We start from the raw sequence: 23,380 nt of genomic DNA on the forward strand, positions 1-23,380 counted from the left end.
CCATGTTAAAGACAGTCCTGGACTTATACTGATGTATACATTTTTCTTATTGTCTTTGGGGGCATAACCGCTGATGTCGGGGGAATCCCCAATGCCATCATTAACCTTTGCGATCCTTAATCTCCGAACAACATAAATTACAAAATCTGTTTTTTTTTTAAATTAAAACATTTGCATAAAGCAAGAATCCTATAACGTTGCATTTTCATTTTCCAGTTCAACCTTCTATATCTCTGGAGATTAAGGGCTCGTGGTGGAAGTCCAGTTGCAACTAAATACTTAAAAACTCGAAGTAAATTACATCCAGACAAGACTTGTTATTGGTACAGTTATTAGTACATATGGTGCAAAGCTCAGCCATTGGAATGAATTGACTTGTGAGGTTTCTCATCCTACATTTACACATTCTCAGATAAAACAAATTACAATGTCAGGTATGTCGGTATTGGGTTTTGTGAATCGTGACAGGCTACACACTAAGCTAATGATTTTATTTCTTATACTTCACTGAAACTTTTCATGCCTCTTTCAGAAAAAAAACCCCATAAGTTTTATACGTGATGTGAGAACAAGAAATGGGAAGTACGTGTGAAAAAGAAACCTTGTAAATAAACTGTGTAGTCTTTCAGAAGAATATTGTAACCTTGCTGACCACATTTTGCTTAAGAACGAACCATAGCACTGATATACTACAAAGAATGCATTTTGGGTTTATGATGGTGATACTTATTGCCACAAATGTGATTTCTGCAGGTAAGATCTATTGATCTTTTTATTAGTTTTCTTTTTCTCCATCAGTACATTGTTTTTTAATTGTATTCTAGTTCATGGTGTAAGGCAAAGGTAGGGTACGATTCAAGAAGTAAGATGCATCTAATTATTATAAATGGTTATTAATATAAAGCTAAATGTAGTGTAACTACACCATTTTAACCCCTTCAGGACCGGGATTTTGATACTAAGGTGTCGCTAAAGGACCAGAGCCGTTTTTGTGTTTTTGCTATGTCTTTCTTCAACTGTAATTTCTCTCTTATCAATTAGTGCACCCACACAAATCATATTGTTTTTTTTCAGCACAAGTAGGGCTTTCATTTGAAACCATATTAAACTGGGTAGCACATTGTTTTGTTTTAAATAAACTGGAAAAAGTGGGGGGGGGGAAAAACGCATTTTTTACAGTTTTGTATACATACAAATTGTACACACAACCAATGGGAAAAAATTATCCAAAATATATTCATTAACGTGTCCTGATTTGGAAACCACCTAACATGGCCAGGATTTTCATCTATTTTGACCAGTATAGGGCAAATATTGCAAGGCATGCATCACTTTTTTTAAAAAGAATTTCAAATTTGGCATGGTAGTCTAATAACTGCAATAGTTGTCACAGTTACTGATTATCCCCCAAAATTATATGTTTATGAACAGTAGAAAAGTCAAGGTGTACAACTAGGGTCATTTTGACACTTTTCAAACAGGGATTTTATCGCCAATTGCTGCCAAATTTTGAAGTATTTTTTGCATATGTTGCTTTAGATTTCACATCCATATTATATTTGTATAGAATATGTGCAACTGCAGAAAAAACACCAATTTGTGTTCACCAACATCCCCTGGTTCCAACAAGGCCTCACATGCATGGTTCATGCATTTTTTGAGGAAGCCATGAGGCCATAACAGGAACATGCGCAAGTTTTCAAAAATCGGTTTACTGGGCCCATATACCATTTGGGTTTAAATTTCATTAGGGACTCATCAATACTAATTTCTAGCTTGGGGGTATAAACTGCAGCAAACTTGGTTTGGAAGTGGGAAATAAGGGGGCGAATTTTAAAAAGCCTGTCATATTTGGGGTCATCTATGGGAATGCACTGGGTATTGTCATTGAAATATAAAAAGCGGAGGAGGAGTGCATACCTTCCCCTGTTCATGGTGTTGGAGAAAACTGGGGTTGAAATAATGGGGTCTGTGCTCCAGTACAACTTTAAATTGGGCTTTTTTATTATCCCCATTATCATGGTGAGTGCCCAGAATGTTTTTAACTCGCACACATCAGTGGGAGTCCATGCCTTTTGCCTATTTGCTTTGTCTTTATTGCTAAATTCCTGGGCAGCGTACAAGTTTGTTTGGTAAACTAACGCCTCCCAAAACTCATTGCCCATGAACAGCTCCATAAACTGGCATGGGGTAAATTCTGCGACATCCGGATGAATGCCGGAATTGGCAGTGAAGGGGGGAACATCTGGAAAAGTGCCAGTTGCAGGGATCCACTCATCAGAGGGATCAGGAGTAGTAGAAGCAACATGGCTCCTTTTAACTGGGGATGCAGCATTATCAGAGCTGCTGGTAAACTGGCCCACATCAAAATCTGACACCAACATTTTATATGCCTCTTCCACCATATAAAACCTATCCATATTTTTTTTTTTTTTTAGCCCTACCTAACCCTAGACCCTAACGCGCGGGACAGCTTATTGGCGGCAACGTACCTGGTACGTCCCGGTCTACCTGAAGGGGTTAATGAATGTTTTTTAATTCATACCATGGTGCATTTTCAAACCAAATTCCATATTTTCTGCCGAAAACAGGAGACAATTCTCAATTCTCATTAATACAAACTCAGTCTCAGAGAAGGATGAGATTTAAATATAATAAACATCACTTTATCAAATCAAAAGCTATATTAATATCTAAGTATCGCATTGACAGAAGTATATGGGTTAAGAAAAATTGACTGACAAGGTATATGATAAAAAGTCATATTAACCAGATCAGGTTTTTGACCGAAATAAATCTTTGGTGTGCTCTCTGTCTTCTACTCTGGCTGGTCGTCCAGATGCACATCCGTATATGATTTATGAAGGTTGTGTGCAAGATTTATTCTAATATATATATTATTTTACCTTGCTCCGCTGTCAGGCTGGTAGTTACATATTTCAGTGTCGCTGGTGACAGGAAACCTGAGCCTCCGCAATTGCTGGGAGATCTGGACATCTTCTTTCTTTACACAGTGCCTCCACTCAGTGATTTGTACTATGATGAGTAGGGGAACCCACCCACTGAGAAATGGCCCCTTTCACACAAGAAAATAATACACACAACTAAAATGCAAATTAAGATATATTGAAATAACCAGATATTATGATATAGGGAAGGACCCTGTGCCTTTGCAGTTCAGTTCTAGCAGTGGGTGCACAGTCCTGAGAATATATAACACAGATAACTGATTAACAGCTCTGCTTTCACCTCACTGGTACAGGATGCAGGACCGGAACGCTCTGGGTACTTGCAGTCTCTCACACTCAGGAAGCATACAGCACCATGCTGCATTCTCTGCACACTTCAACTTCAGTGTACTGCTTGGATGTCACACACTAAAGGCAGCAGGCTTACCTCAGGCCTGCTTACATGGAGTGCAGTCTGTCTCTCTTCTTTCTTCACTCCCCTGCTTAGCTCTGCTCTTCCAGAAGCTTCTTCCAGAAGCTTCTTCCTATATCCTCTCCTCTGATAGGCTGAGAAACATTTCCCTAGCTCAGGAAGACTGACATATGTCCCAAAGAGATACTGATTGGCTCACAGGAGACAAGTGACCTGGTGCTAAAAGGAAAGGTCAATATGCATGACAACCCAGCTGGAATGTTATTAGACAGAATGACTGTACTGGGTTACATATACACTGCTCAAAATAATAAAGGGAACACTTAAACAACACGGAGCCTCATTGTGACTTGTTTTAAGGACATTACATCAAAGTTGGATCAGCCTGTAGTGTGGTTTTCCATTTTGATTTTGAGTGTGACTCCATATCCAGACCTTCATGGGTTGATAAATTTGATTTCCATTGAGAATTTTTGTGTGATTTTGTTGTCTGCACATTCAACTATGTAAAGACGGAAGTATGTCATAGGATTAGTTCATTCATTCATATCTAGGATGTGTAATCTTAGTGTTGCCTTTATTATTTTGAGCAGTATATATATATATATATATATATATATATATATTTGCCCGGATATAGGCACTTCCCTTAACCTCTCCTGGTTACAGTTTAATACGGTCTTTAGAATAAAAACCAATAGGGTACCTCCAAGCACTCCAAGCCAAAAACTGTCCAGCGCCCTTGCGGCCCTTCACCAGCTCAAGGGCCCCCCTTTATACTACTCGCTTTAGTCATAACCAAACTTTGGCTAGTTACAACCACTCTAATGAAGTTTAACACAATCCAATCTACTAACTAACTCTAGTCTCCCTCCACTCAGCGGGGCATATGGGCAGGAATATTCACCACTATCAACATGTTCGTAAATGTGCTCCCACACCCCACTTCACACCACTTATCTTTCTTGTACTTCCTAATGCTAATCTTTGCTAAAATTACCATTACAATCACAATCCGTCATGTGGTAAAATAATGATTTCCTATTATTTGATCTTTTTTTTTCAGAAGTCGTTGTATATGTCTTCCCTGGAACGACTGCTCTCCTAGATTGTGAACATGATCCAGGAAACACCTCTATAATGATTACCTGGGAGGTCCATCTCTTACAATCACTTTCGTGCTTAATCTCTACTACAGACACAGATTCGTACAACAACTGCAGCGAAAGGATAATAAATAAAAACGGGTCTCTTGAGATACTTAATACCCACTTAACAGACAAGGGAAACTACACCTGTGAAGTGGTCAACGACACAGGGACATTCCGCAATACTGTGATATTGGAAATACTGGGTAAGAATGAATGTTTAGCTTGTAATCCTAAATACAGGTTTTTTTATTATTACAATACACATTTATTATGGCTGTTTTTGTGGTTATTATTGGTTTATTATTTGTTTCCAAAATCTTCATACCTGGGAACTTGCAGGATTCGGCCAGGACTGCCCACTGATACTGACCATGTTGGTGGGCGGCCCCACTGACTTGGGGGCATAACGGCTGATGTCAGGGGCATTCCTACTGCCATCAGTGTCAGTGACATCACGTGAAATGGGCGGGTAGTGGGCTGTGTCAGGACCCTGCTCCTTTGACCCAGAGGATTCTGGGTCGAAGCGGTGCTTCTCCTAGAAGTTCTCCAGGTCAAACCAGGAGAGTTCCCAGGTATGAAAATCCGGTCCAGATTGGACATTTGGCACACCAGGCCATTTGGCCACAGTAACGTCATCCACTGGCCTTACAATGTTTTAATGTCTAGCTTGTTAGGTGCGGTAGAAGTTGAGTTCAACACGAAGACTAAAACAGAGTGAAGGCCGTTTTTTCCATTCTATGGATTTAGTTTATTTAGGGGTGATGTAAGGGAACAGGGCATATTGATGGATCCACATACTTAAGCCTTTAACATCCGTCAACCTTCTTCAGGACTCCCTTTTTTCATTTTGCACACCTTTCAATCCTGTTGATTTTTGGAGTCTGCAGTGATTTCTCATATAAATAATAATAAAATAAAATTAATTTCCACTTTATTTTAAGTTATTTTAACCTTTGCAACCCTTAATCTCAGAACAACATAAACTACAAAATCTGTTTTGTAGGAGATTCTTTAAAAAAAAAAGAAAACATTTGTATAAAGCAAGAATCCTATAACGTTGCATTTTCATTTTCCAGTTCAACCTTCTGTATCTCTGGAGATTAACGGGGATGGTTTACCGGAGTGCCAGGCTCGTGGTGGGAGTCCGGTTGCAAATATTTCTTGGATTCCAGAATCTAAAAATGTAACAACTCGAAGTGAATTACAACCAGACAAGACCTGGACAGTTATTAGTACATATGATGCAAAGCTCGGCCATTGGAATGAATTGACTTGTGAGATTTATCATCCTGCATTTACAAATTCTCAGATAATACAAATTACAATGTCAGGTATGTCTATACTGGTTTTAACCAACACTTATTTAACACTACATATATTACAATTGCCTATTGTAGTGGTGGTCATTTTTGTAAGGTCGGGGTGAGGATATGCCTGGTCTTTCTTACTGTTGAGTATCAGCAGCTTGTCTGTGTTTTGGGCATGTGAGCATGGTTTTGGACAAGACCAAGGATTCATTAAGGTTTGACTCTTTACACCTCCTAGCTGGGGATTGTAGGTGGCCGCAGGTGGTATCGTGTTCAGGTTTGTTGGCCTAGTGGTGTCTCTCTTGGAATTTTGATAGCTCCTTGTATTTGTTGGTTGATTATTCGTAGTTGATCACCCAGGTCCCAGAATTGTCAGTGAATAGAGTTGTAGGCTGTAATGTCAAAGCAGATGAAATTGTATGGTATAACTTGGTGGTATATAGTTGAGTGCTTTCTGTGTTTAAGGTGGAAACTGTCATAATTGAGGTATACGTGTTGGTCCATGGGTTAATGATGTAAATGTGTCTGGTTAAGTTCTTGATGCAAACACCATGAAGGATCCAACTAACACAGCTGCCTGCAACTCTTTGTAGGGAAAAACTGAGAAACTCAACCTCTACCACTTAACATTGTCTTGACTTTTCATTCTATAGCCTCTTTCCCCTTTGCTGTGTTTCTAGATTCCCACAGTTGGCCTATAGACTGCTACCACCAAGCATTATCTGTAGAATGTCTTTATGTCTAATTCCACTGGGGGGCATTTGAGTATTAAACTATCTCATAGCGGAACAGTTTTAACAAGTGACTAATCTGCTTTAACGTGTTGAATGTCTGTGGTCTAGAGACAACGCATGGGGGATGGAGCAAATCTTTATAGTTTTTTTTTATAGTTATATTTATGTGGCGACATTATAAAGAGTTTATACTTTACCTAGGGAAATATATATGCTCTCTATGAGAGATATATGTATTTATTTTCGTGTTTTCCTCTTTATTCTCCAATCTTTGATCCATATCAGCAATGTAATGAAAACAAAATATTACTCTGAGAAAGCTTGGATCCTGCTTAGTAAATGTATCCATCTGTACCAGTACTGTCTACTTGGTATATGGCCAATTTTAACGTTAGTTTTTCACTTAGATTCATAGAATCTGCAGGGGCAAATAATGCACAGACAAGTTGTTTGGGGGCAATGATGGCACAGACAAACTGGGGGAAATTATGGAATCTGTTGTGCACCTACATTTTTGGGTTATAACCCCATTGACCCACATCTCTATAAATGAATTGGAAGTGATACATTGCTGGCATTATATGTCCTATTTGTTAGTTGCATATTTCATACATAATAGAAGTAGAAATTGCATTTTACGTTCATATGTTAATGTTTATCCTGAATTTCACACACACAGGTGCGTTTCGTACAGGTAATTCATATGTTTGGATTGTGGTACGTATTGCCCTTGTCGTTCTTTTTGGATTCATTTTCTACTGGAACCTAAAAAAACTTAAGGTATTTAGAAAAGCATAACTGAATTAAATGTTGCTTAGTGTTAAAAAAAATGAAAATTCAAATAAAATAAATCTCATAATTGAATCTCATATTAAAAATTTAAAGGGAATTATTATTTTGTGATTTGGTTACCCGTAGAGGACTGTACACACTGAGTAGAGTACACAACTGTACACTTTATACTGTGATAACATGTAACAGTGCTTGGAGCGATCTACCGGATGTATCCCCTAATAATGCTTTACAACCGTTATGCAGAAAAAGGTACCTACATATAACCTGGGGGGGCTATGCAGAGATCATAACAATGTGGAAAGTTAATTAAAGTCATTTGTTGATGCAAATTATTATTTTATTTGTTATTTTTCAGAATCTGTACCAGCATAGAATTTCAGAATAATAACAGAGAGGTAAATTCCATAAATATTGAATAGTGTTTATTGACGGCTACACTTTTACCGGTGAGGGTATTCCCATGAATACAGGGCGCATCATGTCTGAGTGCGATCTTAATATATTGGCACCAATGATATGGAATGTAGCCATACCGAACAATCAGGGCCGGACAGGCGATGGCCAGGTGGCCTTGGTACCTTAAGGTGGGGGCCGCCTGATGAACTCATTTAGAGTATAGAGTAATGGCAGCCGAAGCCCAACTGGCATATGTCCGGTGTGCCAGATGGCCGGTCCAAGCTTGTTAAAAATTAAGAACATATGAGGCTTAACGCACAAACTCACCTATCAAAAATAGGTGCTACTTAGCTGAAATAAAATTGGCTTTATATGCAAACCAAGTGAACGTGCGATGAGAAAAGAGAGGATGTAATGTCTTCGAAGTGTAATGTTTTATGTTCCACTGGGGGTATAGTACCTGCTATATTCCTCTCATCGGCATCTCTGCTTAGAAGGGGAGGGATGAAATAAACTAGATAACCTTTAGTGAACTTGCAAGCTGGACTTCTCAAACTTGCATTTTTGTGCCAATGCACAACTTTAGTGACTTAGCACCAACTAAGTATTATTATAAACAATGAGATGTTTAGTTTATTTAGATTGATATTTGATCAAGGTCTTGGGGGTCTCCAAGAACATAAGAAAAGGAAAACCGTTCATGAAGCATTGTTATTTTTGGTGCCCCATGGTTGGTGCCATCTATGTAGGTCATCTATGATAAATTTTGTACCGCTTGACATCCTTGCCTTTTACAGAATAAAGAAGATATGGAACCATATGCCAGCTATGTTCAGAAAATCAACACAATATATAGTGTGAAAGAAGCTGAGGGTGACATTAAGGGACCTGGACAATGCATACTAAAAAAAATCCTGAATCTTTTGGAACTTTGAGTTAAATTTGACCGGTTAATACATAAAATAATTCCTATATAAGAGATATCAGGTACAAAAAAATTAACTTAGAAAAATCTCTAGGATTTAGACTTAAAAAGTATTTGTTTGGATGTCATTTGATTTTGCGTTCCCTTATTCTCAAAATAATGTCATTGAGTGAATCAGATAGGACCAAAATAGGTCCAGATTGTAAGCTTGCGAGCAGGGCTCTCTCCATCTAATGTATTTGCCTGTCGATTCTCATCTTGTCGTACCCCTCAAATATATGAATTGTATTATTGTTGGCGCTATATGAAAAAAAGATAATAATAATAATAATGATAAGTGTAATGCTGCCATTAATATGTGTGAGAACTCACCAAAGCAAGCCTTTTGAGATGCATTTGAAGGACAACTATGGTTTCTATTCACTTGCAAGATTGTCAGCGGCAGAGCTGCAATAAGGGTTGAACCCTGCGTAATGCATAGTTTAATAAGTTAGGCCGTCAATGAAGTTTAATTGTTTTATTTATGCACTATACAGGGCCAATTCGGCACAACCTGCAAGAGAATGTAACTTAAGTTTCACCCTTGTAGTGCATAATAAGGATGGTGAATTAAAACTGCCATTCACTCCCAATTTCCCACTGCAGCGAAGTAATTTCTTTATGTTTCCCTGAGAAAGCTCCACAACCATGAGAAACAATCCATATAAACATATTAGTGTTAAATATTTTCAAACTGTGGTCAGTGCATTCCCTCTGCCAGACTGTAAACTCTATGGGGCAGGGGCCTAATCAATGTTGGTCATAATTTCTGTCTCTAGAGTGTAAGCTTATGAGCAGGGTCCTCTCTACCTAATGCATCGGTTTATCTTAGTCTGTCAATTCTAGTTTCGTCAGTCCCTTTGAATGTATGGACTGTTTTAGTAATTTTTACAAGGATTAATTGTAAAGTAAATATTATTAGTACATTTATATCTGCTTAGGTGTAATACATGTCCTCACCTGAAACTTGCAAAATTAAGAGGATAACAAATCAACTTTATCACCCGCATATAAAAATAAAAATAGGTTCCAAGTAATTATTTATTATAAAAAAAAATATGGGAGGCAGGGACCCATGCCAAGGGTAGTATAAAAAGCTTAGAGGCATCAATGCCCCCACCCTCCGTCAAACCATTGCCTCTTCTCCTGTAAAATAAACACATTTTTGCCCAACAATGTTTTGTCCAACATTTATGAGTTTGCAAACTCACATTCATTTGCTGTTTAATGAATTGACCCCACCATGTAAACATAATGTGCATAAAAAGTTAATGTCCAAAGTTAAAAACTTTGCCTATCCGTGTGGAATAATTTTATTTTCCAAAAAGAGTACTCATACATTTTATATGTTACATAATTACACAATAAAGTACTTGTGACCTCTAGGCATGATTTCTATAACAGGTCACACGGTTTAGTGCTGCGTGAAACTTTGTGCCAACTTGTGGTTTCATGCACAGAAATAGTTATGAAAGACACAGCTATCATGTGATATTGTTACAAAGAGCTGGCTCATCGGTCAGATGCAACCTTGCAGAAAACCCACAGCTCCCTCATTCTGAATTCATAACATTGAAGGATACATAAACTAGGAAAATCCAACAGATCTGCCCCTAAAACTCACAGGTAAAAATCTTCAAGCAATCAATGAATAACATACAGACCTGATAACTCTCTAGGGTTGGCTTGGAGTCTCCAGGTGATCTCCTGCTTCCCTGGGTCTCTGGGACAATTTCTTCCTACTCTGGGTGAAACATCACCATCCACTCAAGACTGCTTGGGACCAGCCCTGTCCCTATGCTCAACCAGCCCTGTCTCTATGCATGTCTACCCTACCCATGCATGGCTAGTCCTTTCCCCTGTGGACAAGGTAAAGTGCCAAGTAGCCTACCCAAGGTTTAAAGGTATGAAAATATATATGTCACTACCAAACTGATACAATATTGTAATACACAAACACTTTCCATAAAAATACAGGACTCCATCAAAATCAATTGGAAAGTCACAACAGCATTTGGAATATGGGGTGGCTTCAGGATGACGGTAGAAAAAGACAGTCAAGGATGGAGTTCAGGTCATGCTGACATGGCTGGTTTGAGACACGATATTTAGTCCTGCGTTGACACTGTGCATTTATGTTCTTTTATTATACTCCTTAATTATTTGTTGTTCAAGCGTTAACGGGATATATAAAGACGTAAGCCGAGTGAAATGTCGTCATGTCTTCTCTCTTCCACCAAATTGACTGTTGTGATTAAATATCACATACAATGCACCCGTGAAATTGCTTGACACAGAATAAAGAGAATTGACCAAAAAAAAGATGTGGGCTGCCGTTACATTCTATATTTCTTTATTTAAGTGTAATAAATGGATTTAATCCTTTTTAGATATTTAATAAAGGTTAAGTTTTAATCTTGGAGGAGGCTCCTATATACCAGTATGTTATACTTGATATGCTTGCTTGAATGCAGGTGACTCAATTAAGTGTATCTTTAAAAAATTACCAGTCAAGGTTTCTATGAGGGCCGGTGGAAGAGCCATTTGGGTAATTCATTTGACAATTTGCTACATAGAATCTTCAAAATGCGGCTATAAACACATTTTTCCCAAAATATTTACAAGAATGAAAACTATAAAGCCTACATTTTCCTGTGCTTTATTCTGAACCATCATAAAAACTTGAACGTTTTTCACGTAACCACATGAAGGACTAAAGAAATTGCTAAAGAAAGCCAGACAAATAAAGCACGAGTATTTCCTACTTGTCATCTGATGACATGCGCACCGGAAATCTAATGCAACAAAGAGGTCAAAAATAGAAACCTTTCACTCTAATCTTTGTGGAACATTACATGAAAGTCATCTCAATGTTGAAATTGTGCCTATCAAAGGGCTGGAGGAAGACTGGCCATGAATGTGAACGTCCTGGAGCTTAGTTCTGGGGAGTTAGATTGTTTATGAAGAAAACATTCCGAAATGCATAACCCAAAGACAGCGCATTTGGGACTAACCCTAGTAATATTTATTTGCATGACTAAATCCACGAAAGGTAAGTGCTCAGTGTTTTTTCAATGTTTTATTCTCTAATTATCTCCTTTTAAAACTATTGTTTTAAAATTCTGATGGGACCTAGGGATTCCCATGTAATAGGCTAAGAAATCCCCAAACCCCTTTCTAAAGCATGAGGTCACATTATTAGTGTTGAGGGTAGACATCAAAGCAGGACCGATGTTGACTTCCCTGATAAAGGTGTTGCACGAGTTTGTAGCGGTTTTTTTTTGTACTTTTCACATAAAGACAATAACTTCATAAAGAGGTTAGGGTTATGTTAGAGCTTGAAGAGTGTATGGGTAACATCAAAGAGACTTTTTACAATGAGTCATATATATATATATATATATATATATATATATATATATATATATATATATATATATATATATATATATATATATATATATATATATATTGGACCAATACAGTTACACTGGACAGATCTCAAACTCACGCCCCTCTATAATTTCTGAGAATATGGTGCATTTTTACTGTGGAAATTTAAAGATATAGCACCCCATATATCAGTCCAGAAGTTAGCAACTGGCATTTTAAAAAATTTTACTTGGGGGTTAAAAAAAATTCCCCCATTGGACCAATACAGTTACACTGTAAATATCTCACACACACCCACCACTATTTTCTGTGAGAATGTGGTGCATTTTTACTGTGGAAATTTAAAGATATAGCTCACCAAATATCAGCCCAGTAGTTAGCAACTGGCATTTTTCAACATTCAACATTCTATAGGCGGCACTATGTCTTGGGCCGGCCCTGTATACTATCCACGCAATCTTATCACATCATTCTTACACAGACACATCGTGCTGACCGTATCTCCTGACATGGTACAGATTTAATACTACTATGGGACTAAGAGTGGGATTCTTGCTTTAATAGAAGATATCAGTGCAGTTTCTGGTCATAACTAAGGTAGCCCAAGAAATTCTGGGCATTTTCGCTTGAAATATCAATATATTGCTTTGATGACAAGTTTTCTTTTAATATATTATTTCTCGTTTGTTCTTCAGAAACTTCTGTATCAGTCAATAAAGGGGATTTTACCGTCTTGAAGTGTCCAGATAAGAAAGGGCAATCCTTAATAGTCTTAACCTGGAAGATCCAGACCGTAGACAAGCTTACGTGCATCATATCGTATTCTCCTGACGAAGACCCATTTAACAACTGTAGCCACACGATAAATGTAGACCCCGAACTTGGGTCTCTTCATATAAACAATAGCCAGCTGAGTGATGAAGGGTTGTACACGTGTGACATTGCAACGGGATATGACACATTAAGCACGTCTACGACGTTACAGGTATTAGGTAAATATTCTATAAAGATATCAAAAGATTTTTATTCATATTTTCCTATTCTTTCACGTGTGAGCCATGATGAATGTATATGTTCGAGGGACACATTCTCTGAGATGCCGTAAGTTACCAGTACTTTGCTATTACTAAACCTCACACTTTAATTTATTATGAAAAATTATGTAAAATGTGGGGTTTATAGGTTAAATGAACTTTGTGGGCATACTGCTGAATTATAAACTACTGCCCATTGGGTTTTGGGCTGGTTAAAGAGCCCTCCATTCAAACCCTGTACATTAGTATAGAAGGGCTTACCAGTATTAAACAATAAAATACTCAAAATATTTAACTACATTTAAGCTCTCTAAGTTGTTGGGAAAGGTCCATTCCATGCACCCATTAGGGGCCTGAAAGGTGGACAGAAATTATTACTATTATTTATTGTTATATATATAGAACCATGATATTCTGCAGCTTTTTACAGTGGGTTATATATTTGCTAGAACTATTTAAAAATAATTAAAAACCTTCTTATAAATGACTTTAATTTGAGATAAAAAAAAATAAAATGAAACTGCTTGCATTCATATATTACATTGTCTCCAAATTATGCTACATTACGCCAATGTCTGACCCAGTGTATAGTGATGGGGGTTACACTGTACCTAGGGCCGGCGACCCTAGGTACCAACGCCGAGGCATGTAGCAACACGACCCCCCTACCCCGATAGCCTCTTTGGAGCAATCACAAGTGACATCATGCAAATGACGTTGCCGCCATTCACAAGATGCATTCAGAGGGTCTTGAGAACTCTCGAGCTCCTCCAGCTCACTAATCAGTCATTAGTAAAAAAAAAAAAAAAAAAAAAAAAAAAAGTAAAAAATGTTTAATTAAAGAAAAATATATATATGGTAATTTGTAAAAATATTTCCCCACTGTCACCAAAAAAAAATATATATAGTTTTTTATGAGCAAGTCCTACAATTCCCACATGTAAAGAGTTAAAATATTGGCATTATAAATGTAAATGGGTGCCTGGTTTTAAAAAATGTATGATTTGATGGGGTAAATTGAATTGGCCGGCTTCAAAGATGTCCCAAATATGGGACGTGGGCACAGAGTGACCAGATGTCTAAATAGCAAAAAAATACACACCTCACAAAGGTGGCCTGTTACCTCCCAAATAACCCAACAAACCCACGCATGTGGGGCATCACTGCGCTCAGGAGATGTTACATGTTGACGGGGTGTTGTTTGACGCAGACTTATACCAGGAGCGGCAAATTTATACCTGAAGTACAACATGTATGAAAAAAATACCAAAAAAATGTACTAGCATAAAGTTTGACAAAGGCTGGTGGTAAAATTAGTGCATGGAAAGGGTTAAAATACCAGCATTTGAAATACCTTGGGGTGTCTAGTTTTTAAAAATATATGGTTTGATGGGGTAAATTGCACTGGCCGGCTTCAAAGATACCCAAAATAGCACATGGGGCAGAATGACCAACTTTGGGGAAAAATGGTTTTAAAATAGCAAAACACTACTGATACTTATTGCCCCATAACTTGCAGAAAAAAGCAAAAAAACATAAAAACATTTGGTATTTCTAAACTTGGGACAAATAGTAGAATATACCGTATTGGCTCGAATATAGGCCGCACCTTTTCCCCCCATTTTAAGTCTTTAAAGTGCGGGTGCGGCCTATATTCGGGGTCTAGCGCATGTCCCGGGCGCCGGGCAGGCAGCGGGGTTAGGATACAGATCCCCCGCAGCGGTGCAGGGGACCTGCATCCTACTCCCCGATACGCTCATACAGCCTTCCCTGCCAGCACTTCCCACGGGGGGGGGTGCCGGCACCGGAAGTTGTATACGCGTATTGCGTAGATGTCCCCCGCCGACCCCGCAAGACACCCGGGAGTCTGCTCCGGTAAGTCGGGGGGGGGGCAGAGGAGGACAGTGGTAGCATATCTCGGGGAGGGAGGACAGTGGTAGCATATCTCGGGGAGGGAGGACAGTGGTAGTATATCTCGGGGAGGAGGAGGACAGTGGTAGCATATCTCGGGGGGGGACAGTGGCAGCATATCTCGGGGGGGGAGGACAGTGGTAGCATATCTCGGGGAGGGAGGACAGTGGCAGCATATCTCGGGGGGGAGGAGGACAGTGGCAGCATATCTCGGGGGGGGGAGGACAGTGGTAGCACATCTCGGGGGGGCAGAGTGGCAGCATGTTTTTTTGGTGCTTTTTTAAAGAAAAAAACTTTTTCTTTAAAAAAGCACCAAACTTTTAGGGTGCGGCCTATATACGGGGGCGGCCTATATCCGAGCAATACGGTATTTAGCAGGTTTTTTCCATTAGTTTTTCCAGATGAGTAAAATATTTTTTTTACAATAAATCACCATATTTTATCATTTTTTTAATAGTAAATTAGATGATATGATAAAAATAATGGTATCTAAAGAAAGCCCTGTTTGTCCTGAAACAATATATAATATGTGTGGGTGCACAAAATGAGAAAATTACAGCTAAATAGCAACACTGAAAAATGTTAAAAGAGCCATTGTCCCAAAATGTACTACGAGAAAGAAGCAGTCTTGTCATTAAGGGGTTAAGGTACATTATTGTTACCAGTGTGAATTAATGCGAAATAGATGAGAAAAAAATAACTACTCTAGTAACGACTCTAGATGGCGCTAGCAGACCCAGAAAAGGAATCCAGAGGGTCCGCTGTATCCTCTATAAGAATCAGTGGATTTGTTGCTAGATTGAAGCAATTCAATTGCTTTACTAAACCTCATAGAACCCTCATAAACGCTGCAGCCAGAATAATCGTCCTTACCCATCTCTCTACCAACACATCTCCCTTCTGTCAGTTCCTTCATGGGTTCCTCCGGACTAATCTATGTCCAGCAATGATATTACCGTATTGGCTCGAATATAGGCCGCACTTTTTCCCCCCACTTTAAGTCTTTAAAGTGGGGGTGCGGCCTATATTCGGCGTCTAGCGCCCGACGCCCGGGACATGGAGTCCCGGGCGCCGGGCAGGCAGCGGGGTTAGGATACAGATCCCCCGCAGCGGTGCAGGGGACCTGCATCCTACTCCCCGATACGCTCAGACAGCCTCCCCTGCCAGCACTTCCCACGGGGGGGGTGCCGGCACGGGAGGTTGTCTAAGCGCATCGTCTGGACGGTCACCGGCTGCAGCGATGCGGGTAAACAGCCTCCAGGTTGTTTACCCGCATCGCCGCAGCCGGTGACCGTCCGGGCGATGCGTATTACCTCTGCCCCCAAGACTTACCGGAGCAGACTCCCGGGTGTCTTGAGGGGCCGGCAGGGGACATCTACGCAATACGCGTATACAACTTCCGGTTGTATACGCGTATTGCGTAGATGCCCCCCGCTGGCCCCGCAAGACACCCGGGAGTCTGCTCCGGTAAGTCGGGGGGGGGGCAGAGTGGCAGCATATCTCGGGGGGGGAGGACAGTGGCAGCATATCTCGGGGGGGGAGGACAGTGGGAGCATTTCTCGGGGGGGGAGGACAGTGGGAGCATTTCTCGGGGGGAAGAGGACAGTGGGAGCATATCTCGGGGGGGGACAGTGGGAGCATATCTCGGGGGGAGAGGACAGTGACAGCATATCTCGAGGGGGGGAGACAGAGTGGCAGCATGTTTTTTTTTTGGTGCTTTTTTAAAGAAAAAAACTTTTTCTTTAAAAAAGCACCAAACTTTTAGGGTGCGGCCTATATACGGGGGCGGCCTATATCCGAGCCAATACGGTATTTATAGAAACATAGAAAAATACTTCTTCGCTGTATTCATCTCTACCACTTCTGCTGGAAGGCTATTCCATGCATCCACTACCCTTTTAGTGAAGTAATATTCCCTGTTAATTTTAAACTCATTTGCAAAACTGTCTGACTCCTCGTTCTGTAATAAAGTGCAACAGATGAGGAGTGAACTTTTGGTAAAAACAGGAAGAAAATGTATTCTCAAGGAGAACATGTGGCTCTAAAGATAAACATTTTCTCGAACCTCTTATATCTTTAAAAAATTAAAAACACATCCGTTAACCCTAAGTCTCCATGGTCAGGGAAGGGGGTCTATCCAAGCACATAAAGGGTGCCAATTATGATAAAAAAAATAATAATAATAAGATTCACTTACCCTTTAAGGATTAAAAAATAAATAAAAAGCAAAGAAAAAAGTGAGAACAGAAATAAAGAAGAAGAAATAAGTAATCAAACTTCATCCGATGGTATTGGATTTATAAATCTCTGCAAGCCACGTGTAAGAAAATTGAGGACAGAGGGCTTTGTGCTTCATTGGATGGGCCCTCCAAAAAAAAAATAAAAAAGTAATAATAATTAAGGACAAATTGGGCAGTGTGTATGTAAGAAAGGGGGTTATAAATGTTTTTTTAATATATTAATTTACCTCCTTCACTGGAGAAAGCATGGCTTAGTGAGCGTAGCTTTTGGTCTGTGTCCCTCACTTTTTTTTATTTACCCCCCCCCCGTCATTATAACCAGATGATGGGGGAGGGGGCTATAAAGGGACATATACCCCCCAAGTACTTTAAAAAAAAACCCCACACACACTGTGCAGTCATCAGCACCTTTGGATAGTAGGGAAATTTGTTTTTCTTTAATTAATTTTGTTTTAATTTATTTTATTGTATTTTCAGGTGAGGACATGCAAGTTCCTATTATACTTGCATGCCCTCACAGGCCCTCACCTTAAACTCACTAAATTTAAAGTCACAGACACTTGCATGCTCTCGCAAACAACTTGCTTGTGTTAGCATGCGACAGAAGTTGTGTCTGGTCGGTAGGAATTAACTCTTAAGTTGACTGACCAGATTTTACACTGGTCCCTGGAAAGAGATTGCTGGCAGTGACTCCTTAGTTATATATCACTTTTTTTTTGCTTTAGTCCCTCCTTCCATAACTTTGAAGTTAAACAGCAACGGCTCGCTTGACTGTCAAGCTCATGATGGGAATCCTGCTGCAAATATATTCTGGAGCCCAGCCACACACAATGCAGAGACGAGAAAGGAAAATCAGTCAAATAGGATGTGGACAACCATCAGTACATACAATGTGAAGAATGCTTCAGAAACGAATGTGACCTGTGTGGTTTCCCACCCTGCATTTGCACAAAACAGATCTATAAGCATGAGCAAAACTGGTATGTAACATGCTTATTCCAGCCACTATTAAAATTCTCTTAATACATTCATCCAGATGAGCTAAGGTCATGTTTGCTAAAATTTTATACTTACGGGACTATTCTTGTCCTGCTAACCCTTCATGTCCTAGAATACTTAACAGGACACACAAGAAAGCATCACCACCCTACAGAGGAATTCCTACAAATGATCACACACCTGCTATCTTGTGATTTAGGTAAACAGGAAATCGGTCATTGCTGTGGCAGCTGATTTTAATGTGGATAAGTGCAAGATAATGCATTTGGGGCATAAAAGTATTGTATGTATAGAATATGTTATACGGTCCCAAACTCATGTGAGGAAAGGGATTCAGGGAGGGTTATTTCAGACGATTTAAAGGTAGGTAGACAATGCAGTAGAGCAGCAGGAGATGCTAGCAGAATGCTTGGTTGGTATTAGCAGTAGAAAGAAGGAAGAGCTCATGCCGTTGTACAAAGCACTGCTGAGACCTCACCTGGAGTATTGGGTACAGTAGTGGAGACGGTATCTCCATAGATATGTTGGAGAAAGTTCAGGGACGGTTCATGGATTGCAGGATGAAGCTTGCCAGGAAAGGTGAAAGGAACTTAACATATGTAGCCTGGAAGAAAGACGTAACAGACGGGGGATATGTAGAAAGTAAACATTTAAATACTTAGAGGGAATCAACAAGATAAAGGAAAAGAGTTTATTTAAAAGATTGGACTAAGCAGAGCACCCTGTTCAGTAACGGGAGGATTGTTCTTTATTTATTTCCTGCTGTTTGCTATTGCAAGAGGGACCCTCCAAATGCTTTAAGCCATCCAAGTACCGTCTTGGTTACTGTATCCAAGAGGACATGGTCTTAAAATAGAGGGGCAAGGGTTTAAAAGTAATATCAGGAAATATTACTATGTAGAAAGGGTAGTGAATGCATGGAATAGCCTTCCAGCAGAAGTGGTAGGTAATACAGTGAAGGAGTTTAAGCAAGCATGTGATAGGCATAACGCTAAGCTATAGACCGTATTTGCTCAATTATAAGAAAAAAAGCCTGAATATAAGACTACCCTATAGGAAAAAAAGTTTTACTCGTAAATATTAATTCACATGTAAACTATTTTTTCATATTTCATAAAAACTACGATTGCAAAAAATGCATTTTTATTTCCATTTATTTGCTAACCTGTCCTAGTTATGCACATCTGCTTCCAGATATGCCTTATACCCCCCCATTATGTCACTCTGTCCCAGATATGCATTTTAACCCCCTATATGCCACTCTGCCTCCCTGATATTCCCTTTAACCCCCTACATGCCACTCTGCCTCTCTGATATTCCTTTTAACCCCTATATACCCCCAAATGCCCCCAAATGCCACACTTACCCTTCCCCGACTTACCAGCGCTTCAGATTCCTTGGTGGGTGTCTAGTGGGGGCAGCCACTGGAGTTCTGTGCGATACGCTAAGACAACCTCCACTACTGCCGGCACTTCCGCTGGGGCTTCTATGACTGAGCACCAGAAGGTCATGGGATGCCGGCACTTCGTTATAGAAGCCCCAGAGGACGTGCCGGCAGCAGCAGAGGTTGTCCGCACCATCGCGCAGACCTCTGCCGGCTGTGAGAGAGGAGGATCTGGGTCTCCTGCAGCGCTGTGAGGGATCTGGATCTTAGTCATGTAGTCAGACCTCTATTTGAGATCTGATTTTAAGACAACCTCAAATATACGACAAGGGGTATTTTTCAGTGCATTTGCTCTCAGGGTCATTTAATTGGAATACAATTAAATAAAACTCGTTTACTCGTTTTTTGCCAAGGCTAACATGTCTGTATACATTGGAGTTTTTTTCCATGGGACTTTACCTTTGATGGGTAAGTAATGTCCCTTTTTATCAAGGATCAGCAAATTATATAAAAGTGACAGCGCACTGACCCATAGCTAAGCATCACTTCACGACAAAGCCAGAAAGCTCTAAGATTTTAATGTAAAATCCAGTAAAACAGTCTTTTTAAACTGCTGCTAATGCATTCTATTATTTCACAAAATGTAAATATAGAATGCTATGCTATTGTTCCCCATATTTGTATCACTAGGGTACAATGTTTAATAATTGGCATTTCTCTCCCATTACACGTGTTTTTGGGTCTCCTATGAGTCCTCTCTCTCTTTATGAATCCTATTTACAAAGTGAACCAATTGAATCAAGTTATGGAATGCAAGTTTTGTTAAATCTTTCTGAGACTTTATATTTAAGACTAATGAAGGTCTATAGAGGAATGGACTTCATTAGCATTGCCATTAAGTGACAAATGACCTACCGTCTTGGTTACTGTATCCATGAGACTGGGAATTGGCAGGGTTACCCAATGCAGTTTCAGGGATCCTCGTACTACCACCACGGCTGTGCCTAGGGGTCCAAAAGGCCTTTAATCAGGAACTGTAGGTGGCAAAGGGCTCAAAACAAAAAATGTTTTAGCAGTGTTTAGTTTTAAAATAGGTCACCCCTGTTTAGTAATGGGAGGATTGCTCTTTAATTATTTGCTGCTGTTTGCTATTGCAAGAGGGACACTCCAAATGCTTTACGCCATCAGGAAATATTGCCATCTGGGACGAGGAAAAAGTCATATAAAAATCACACCTTTTAAAGGAATCAGGAAGTTGTACCGATGAAACTTTGATCTCATAACACTAATTGTTTTTATAGGTGAAACCTTCAGCGTGTGGGTTGTGGTATCGGTCATGATCATCGTATTTGTTGTGATCATCTCGGGATTTTTTATCTTGAAGCACAGATCAAATATCCGGTAATGTAAAACAGTAAGATTGTTACTAAATAGACAAATAATTTGTCTCTTTAACATGCAAAGCTGGTGTACTAATTTGGAAATGTGAAATGCTGAGTTGTATGCTATACACTTGCCATAGGTATACACACAATTACTCTTTCCCTGCTGTCTCTCCTCCATCTTCCTCTTACCTCGTATGGAGCCCTGTGGTCTGTGCAGTTGAAGTGAGCTGACCTACCTCACCTACGTTTGCATGTCCCTGCCCCAAGTTGGGTTATAAACAAAAGTCTTATTTTATACAACTGGGTTGGGATGACTGCCAAATTTCCCAAACTATTGGGTATTCCAAGACGAGTGGCTGCAGGATTTTATTTATTTTTTTCTTCTTTTTCTGCAGAGATTGTATCAGGAAGGATAAACAAAATACAGACTCCATTCAAGAATGCAGCACAAATGCACAGGTAAGAACTAATACAGCTTGTTGTTATTTGTATAGAGATTTTCGGAATATTAGTAACAAGTAGAAACTGAAGTAAAACAGCTAAACTCGCCACTCGTAAACCATAATTGTAAAAAAGTCAAGCTGAGTGCAAGCCGACAAGAGCTGTACCTGAAAATGACTTAAAGGAGCAATAAAGTAACTTGACCTCTGAATGGAAATCTTGGTTTGTCAAAAGTTAGGATGAAAGCAGAGGGAGGGGACTGGTCATACCCCCTGCGGGTCACTTATATTACCCACCTCTACAACACATTCAAGATACACTATATGACCAAAAGCAAGTAGGCACCTGACCATCAGGGCCGGCCCTACCATGGAACAGAGCGGGGCAATTGCCCCCAGGTGGCACTTTGCCGCCCCAATCACCTTTAACAAAAACCCATCCATCCCATTAGAGGCATGATCTTGGGCCTCAGTATAGGTCAGAAGGTCGGGTGGGTATCAGTCCATTGGGTAACTCAGTAGTATATCTTCCCCTGCACTACATTATTAACACTACCTTTCCCAAACCCTAAAAAAACAGCCCTAGACCATTATCCTTCCTCCACCAAACCTTACAGTTGGCACTATGCATTCCAGTAAGTAGCGTTCTCCTGGCATTGCTAACAATTGCTCTTAAAGTTACACAAAATGGAAAAATAATAATAAAAAAAAAAAAAAGAAATTCCTCCGTCCCCCTACACGGCCAATGAAAGCGCAATAATATATACTCTGTGCCGAAATTTATATGTTTATTCCTGTGGTGTGTTGTAAATGACACTACGGTTTTATATTATTGTGTTTCACAGGATGCAGAAGAAGTGGAGCCGTATGCCAGCTACACTCACAAAGTGAACACTATTTATAATTCTCGGCCTGATATCTCAAAATCAGACAAAATCTACTGGACAACAGCCACGGGATCCTGAGGAGCACGAAAGGAGTCGCAGACTTTTTATAATATTTGTAAAAGTAACAGGGTAGCCAAAACCCTTAATTGCAATGTAACATGCATCCCCTGCAGGAGCAGGAAGGATTTTTACTAGCATTTACAAAATGGCTGGATCCTTTCTGTGCTCCTATAAGGGGTCTCTGCTTTTGCTTTTTTAAGTGATTTTAATTTAGACAGGACTAGTCAGTGAATATCGAAGATGCCAAATGTATTCGGGCTGGTGTGGCTTTAATCCAAGCACATATTTCCAGCCCTACTTTTTTTTGTGGGGGTATTCCAGGCTGTCATTAGTTTATTCTCACCTTTGTACTGTATTTGCTTGATTATAAGATGACCCCGATTATAAGACAACCCTCAAAATTTGAATATTAATTTAGGAAAAAAGAAAAAGCCTGAATATAAGACTACCGTATAGGAAAAAAGTTTTACTAGTAAATATTAATTCATATGTAAACTATTTTTTCATATTTAATAAAAATAATGATTGAGAAAAATGCATTTTGTTTTTATTTCCTTTTATTTTCCAAGCTGCTCCCCAGTTAGGCACATCTTCCCCCCAGATGTGCCTTATACCCGCTTATATGCCACTCTGCTCCAGATGTGCCTTATACCCCCCCTATATGTCACTCTGCGTGATGCGCATAGACAACCTCTGCTTCTACCTGGCTCTTCCGGGAGGTCGTGTGCTCAATCATAGAAGCCCCAGTGGAAGTGCTGGATGGAAGCAGAGTTTGTGTAGATGTTCATCGGCTGCCAGAGAGGGGGATCCAGGTCCCCTCCAGCACTGCAGGGGATCCTCCACTCTGGCAGACAGTGAATGTTTTCATGATGCATAAGAATAGCACAGAAATGAGGATGTTAGCTCCTTAAAAGACTTG

At 39.7% G+C, this 23,380-nt stretch overlaps 2 protein-coding genes across 2 annotated transcripts; both read left to right on the forward strand.

Moving 5' to 3' along the window:
• Positions 1-639: 639 nt before the first annotated feature.
• LOC128473349 (cell surface glycoprotein CD200 receptor 1-B-like) lies at positions 640-9,035 on the forward strand. Its single transcript, XM_053455520.1, has 6 exons — positions 640-753; positions 4,448-4,735; positions 5,609-5,863; positions 7,253-7,353; positions 7,724-7,763; positions 8,562-9,035. Exons 1-5 carry the CDS (start codon positions 699-701, stop codon positions 7,751-7,753), a joined length of 729 nt encoding a protein of 242 aa, XP_053311495.1. The 5' UTR covers positions 640-698; the 3' UTR covers positions 7,754-7,763; positions 8,562-9,035.
• A 2,570-nt stretch (positions 9,036-11,605) lies between these two features.
• LOC128473347 (cell surface glycoprotein CD200 receptor 1-A-like) lies at positions 11,606-22,962 on the forward strand. Its single transcript, XM_053455517.1, has 6 exons — positions 11,606-11,780; positions 12,817-13,113; positions 18,032-18,286; positions 20,991-21,090; positions 21,470-21,533; positions 22,360-22,962. Exons 1-6 carry the CDS (start codon positions 11,708-11,710, stop codon positions 22,477-22,479), a joined length of 909 nt encoding a protein of 302 aa, XP_053311492.1. The 5' UTR covers positions 11,606-11,707; the 3' UTR covers positions 22,480-22,962.
• Positions 22,963-23,380: the final 418 nt, after the last annotated feature.

Source organism: Spea bombifrons, chromosome 2 (genome assembly GCF_027358695.1).
Source record: "Spea bombifrons isolate aSpeBom1 chromosome 2, aSpeBom1.2.pri, whole genome shotgun sequence".
Lineage (NCBI taxonomy): Eukaryota > Metazoa > Chordata > Amphibia > Anura > Pelobatidae > Spea > Spea bombifrons.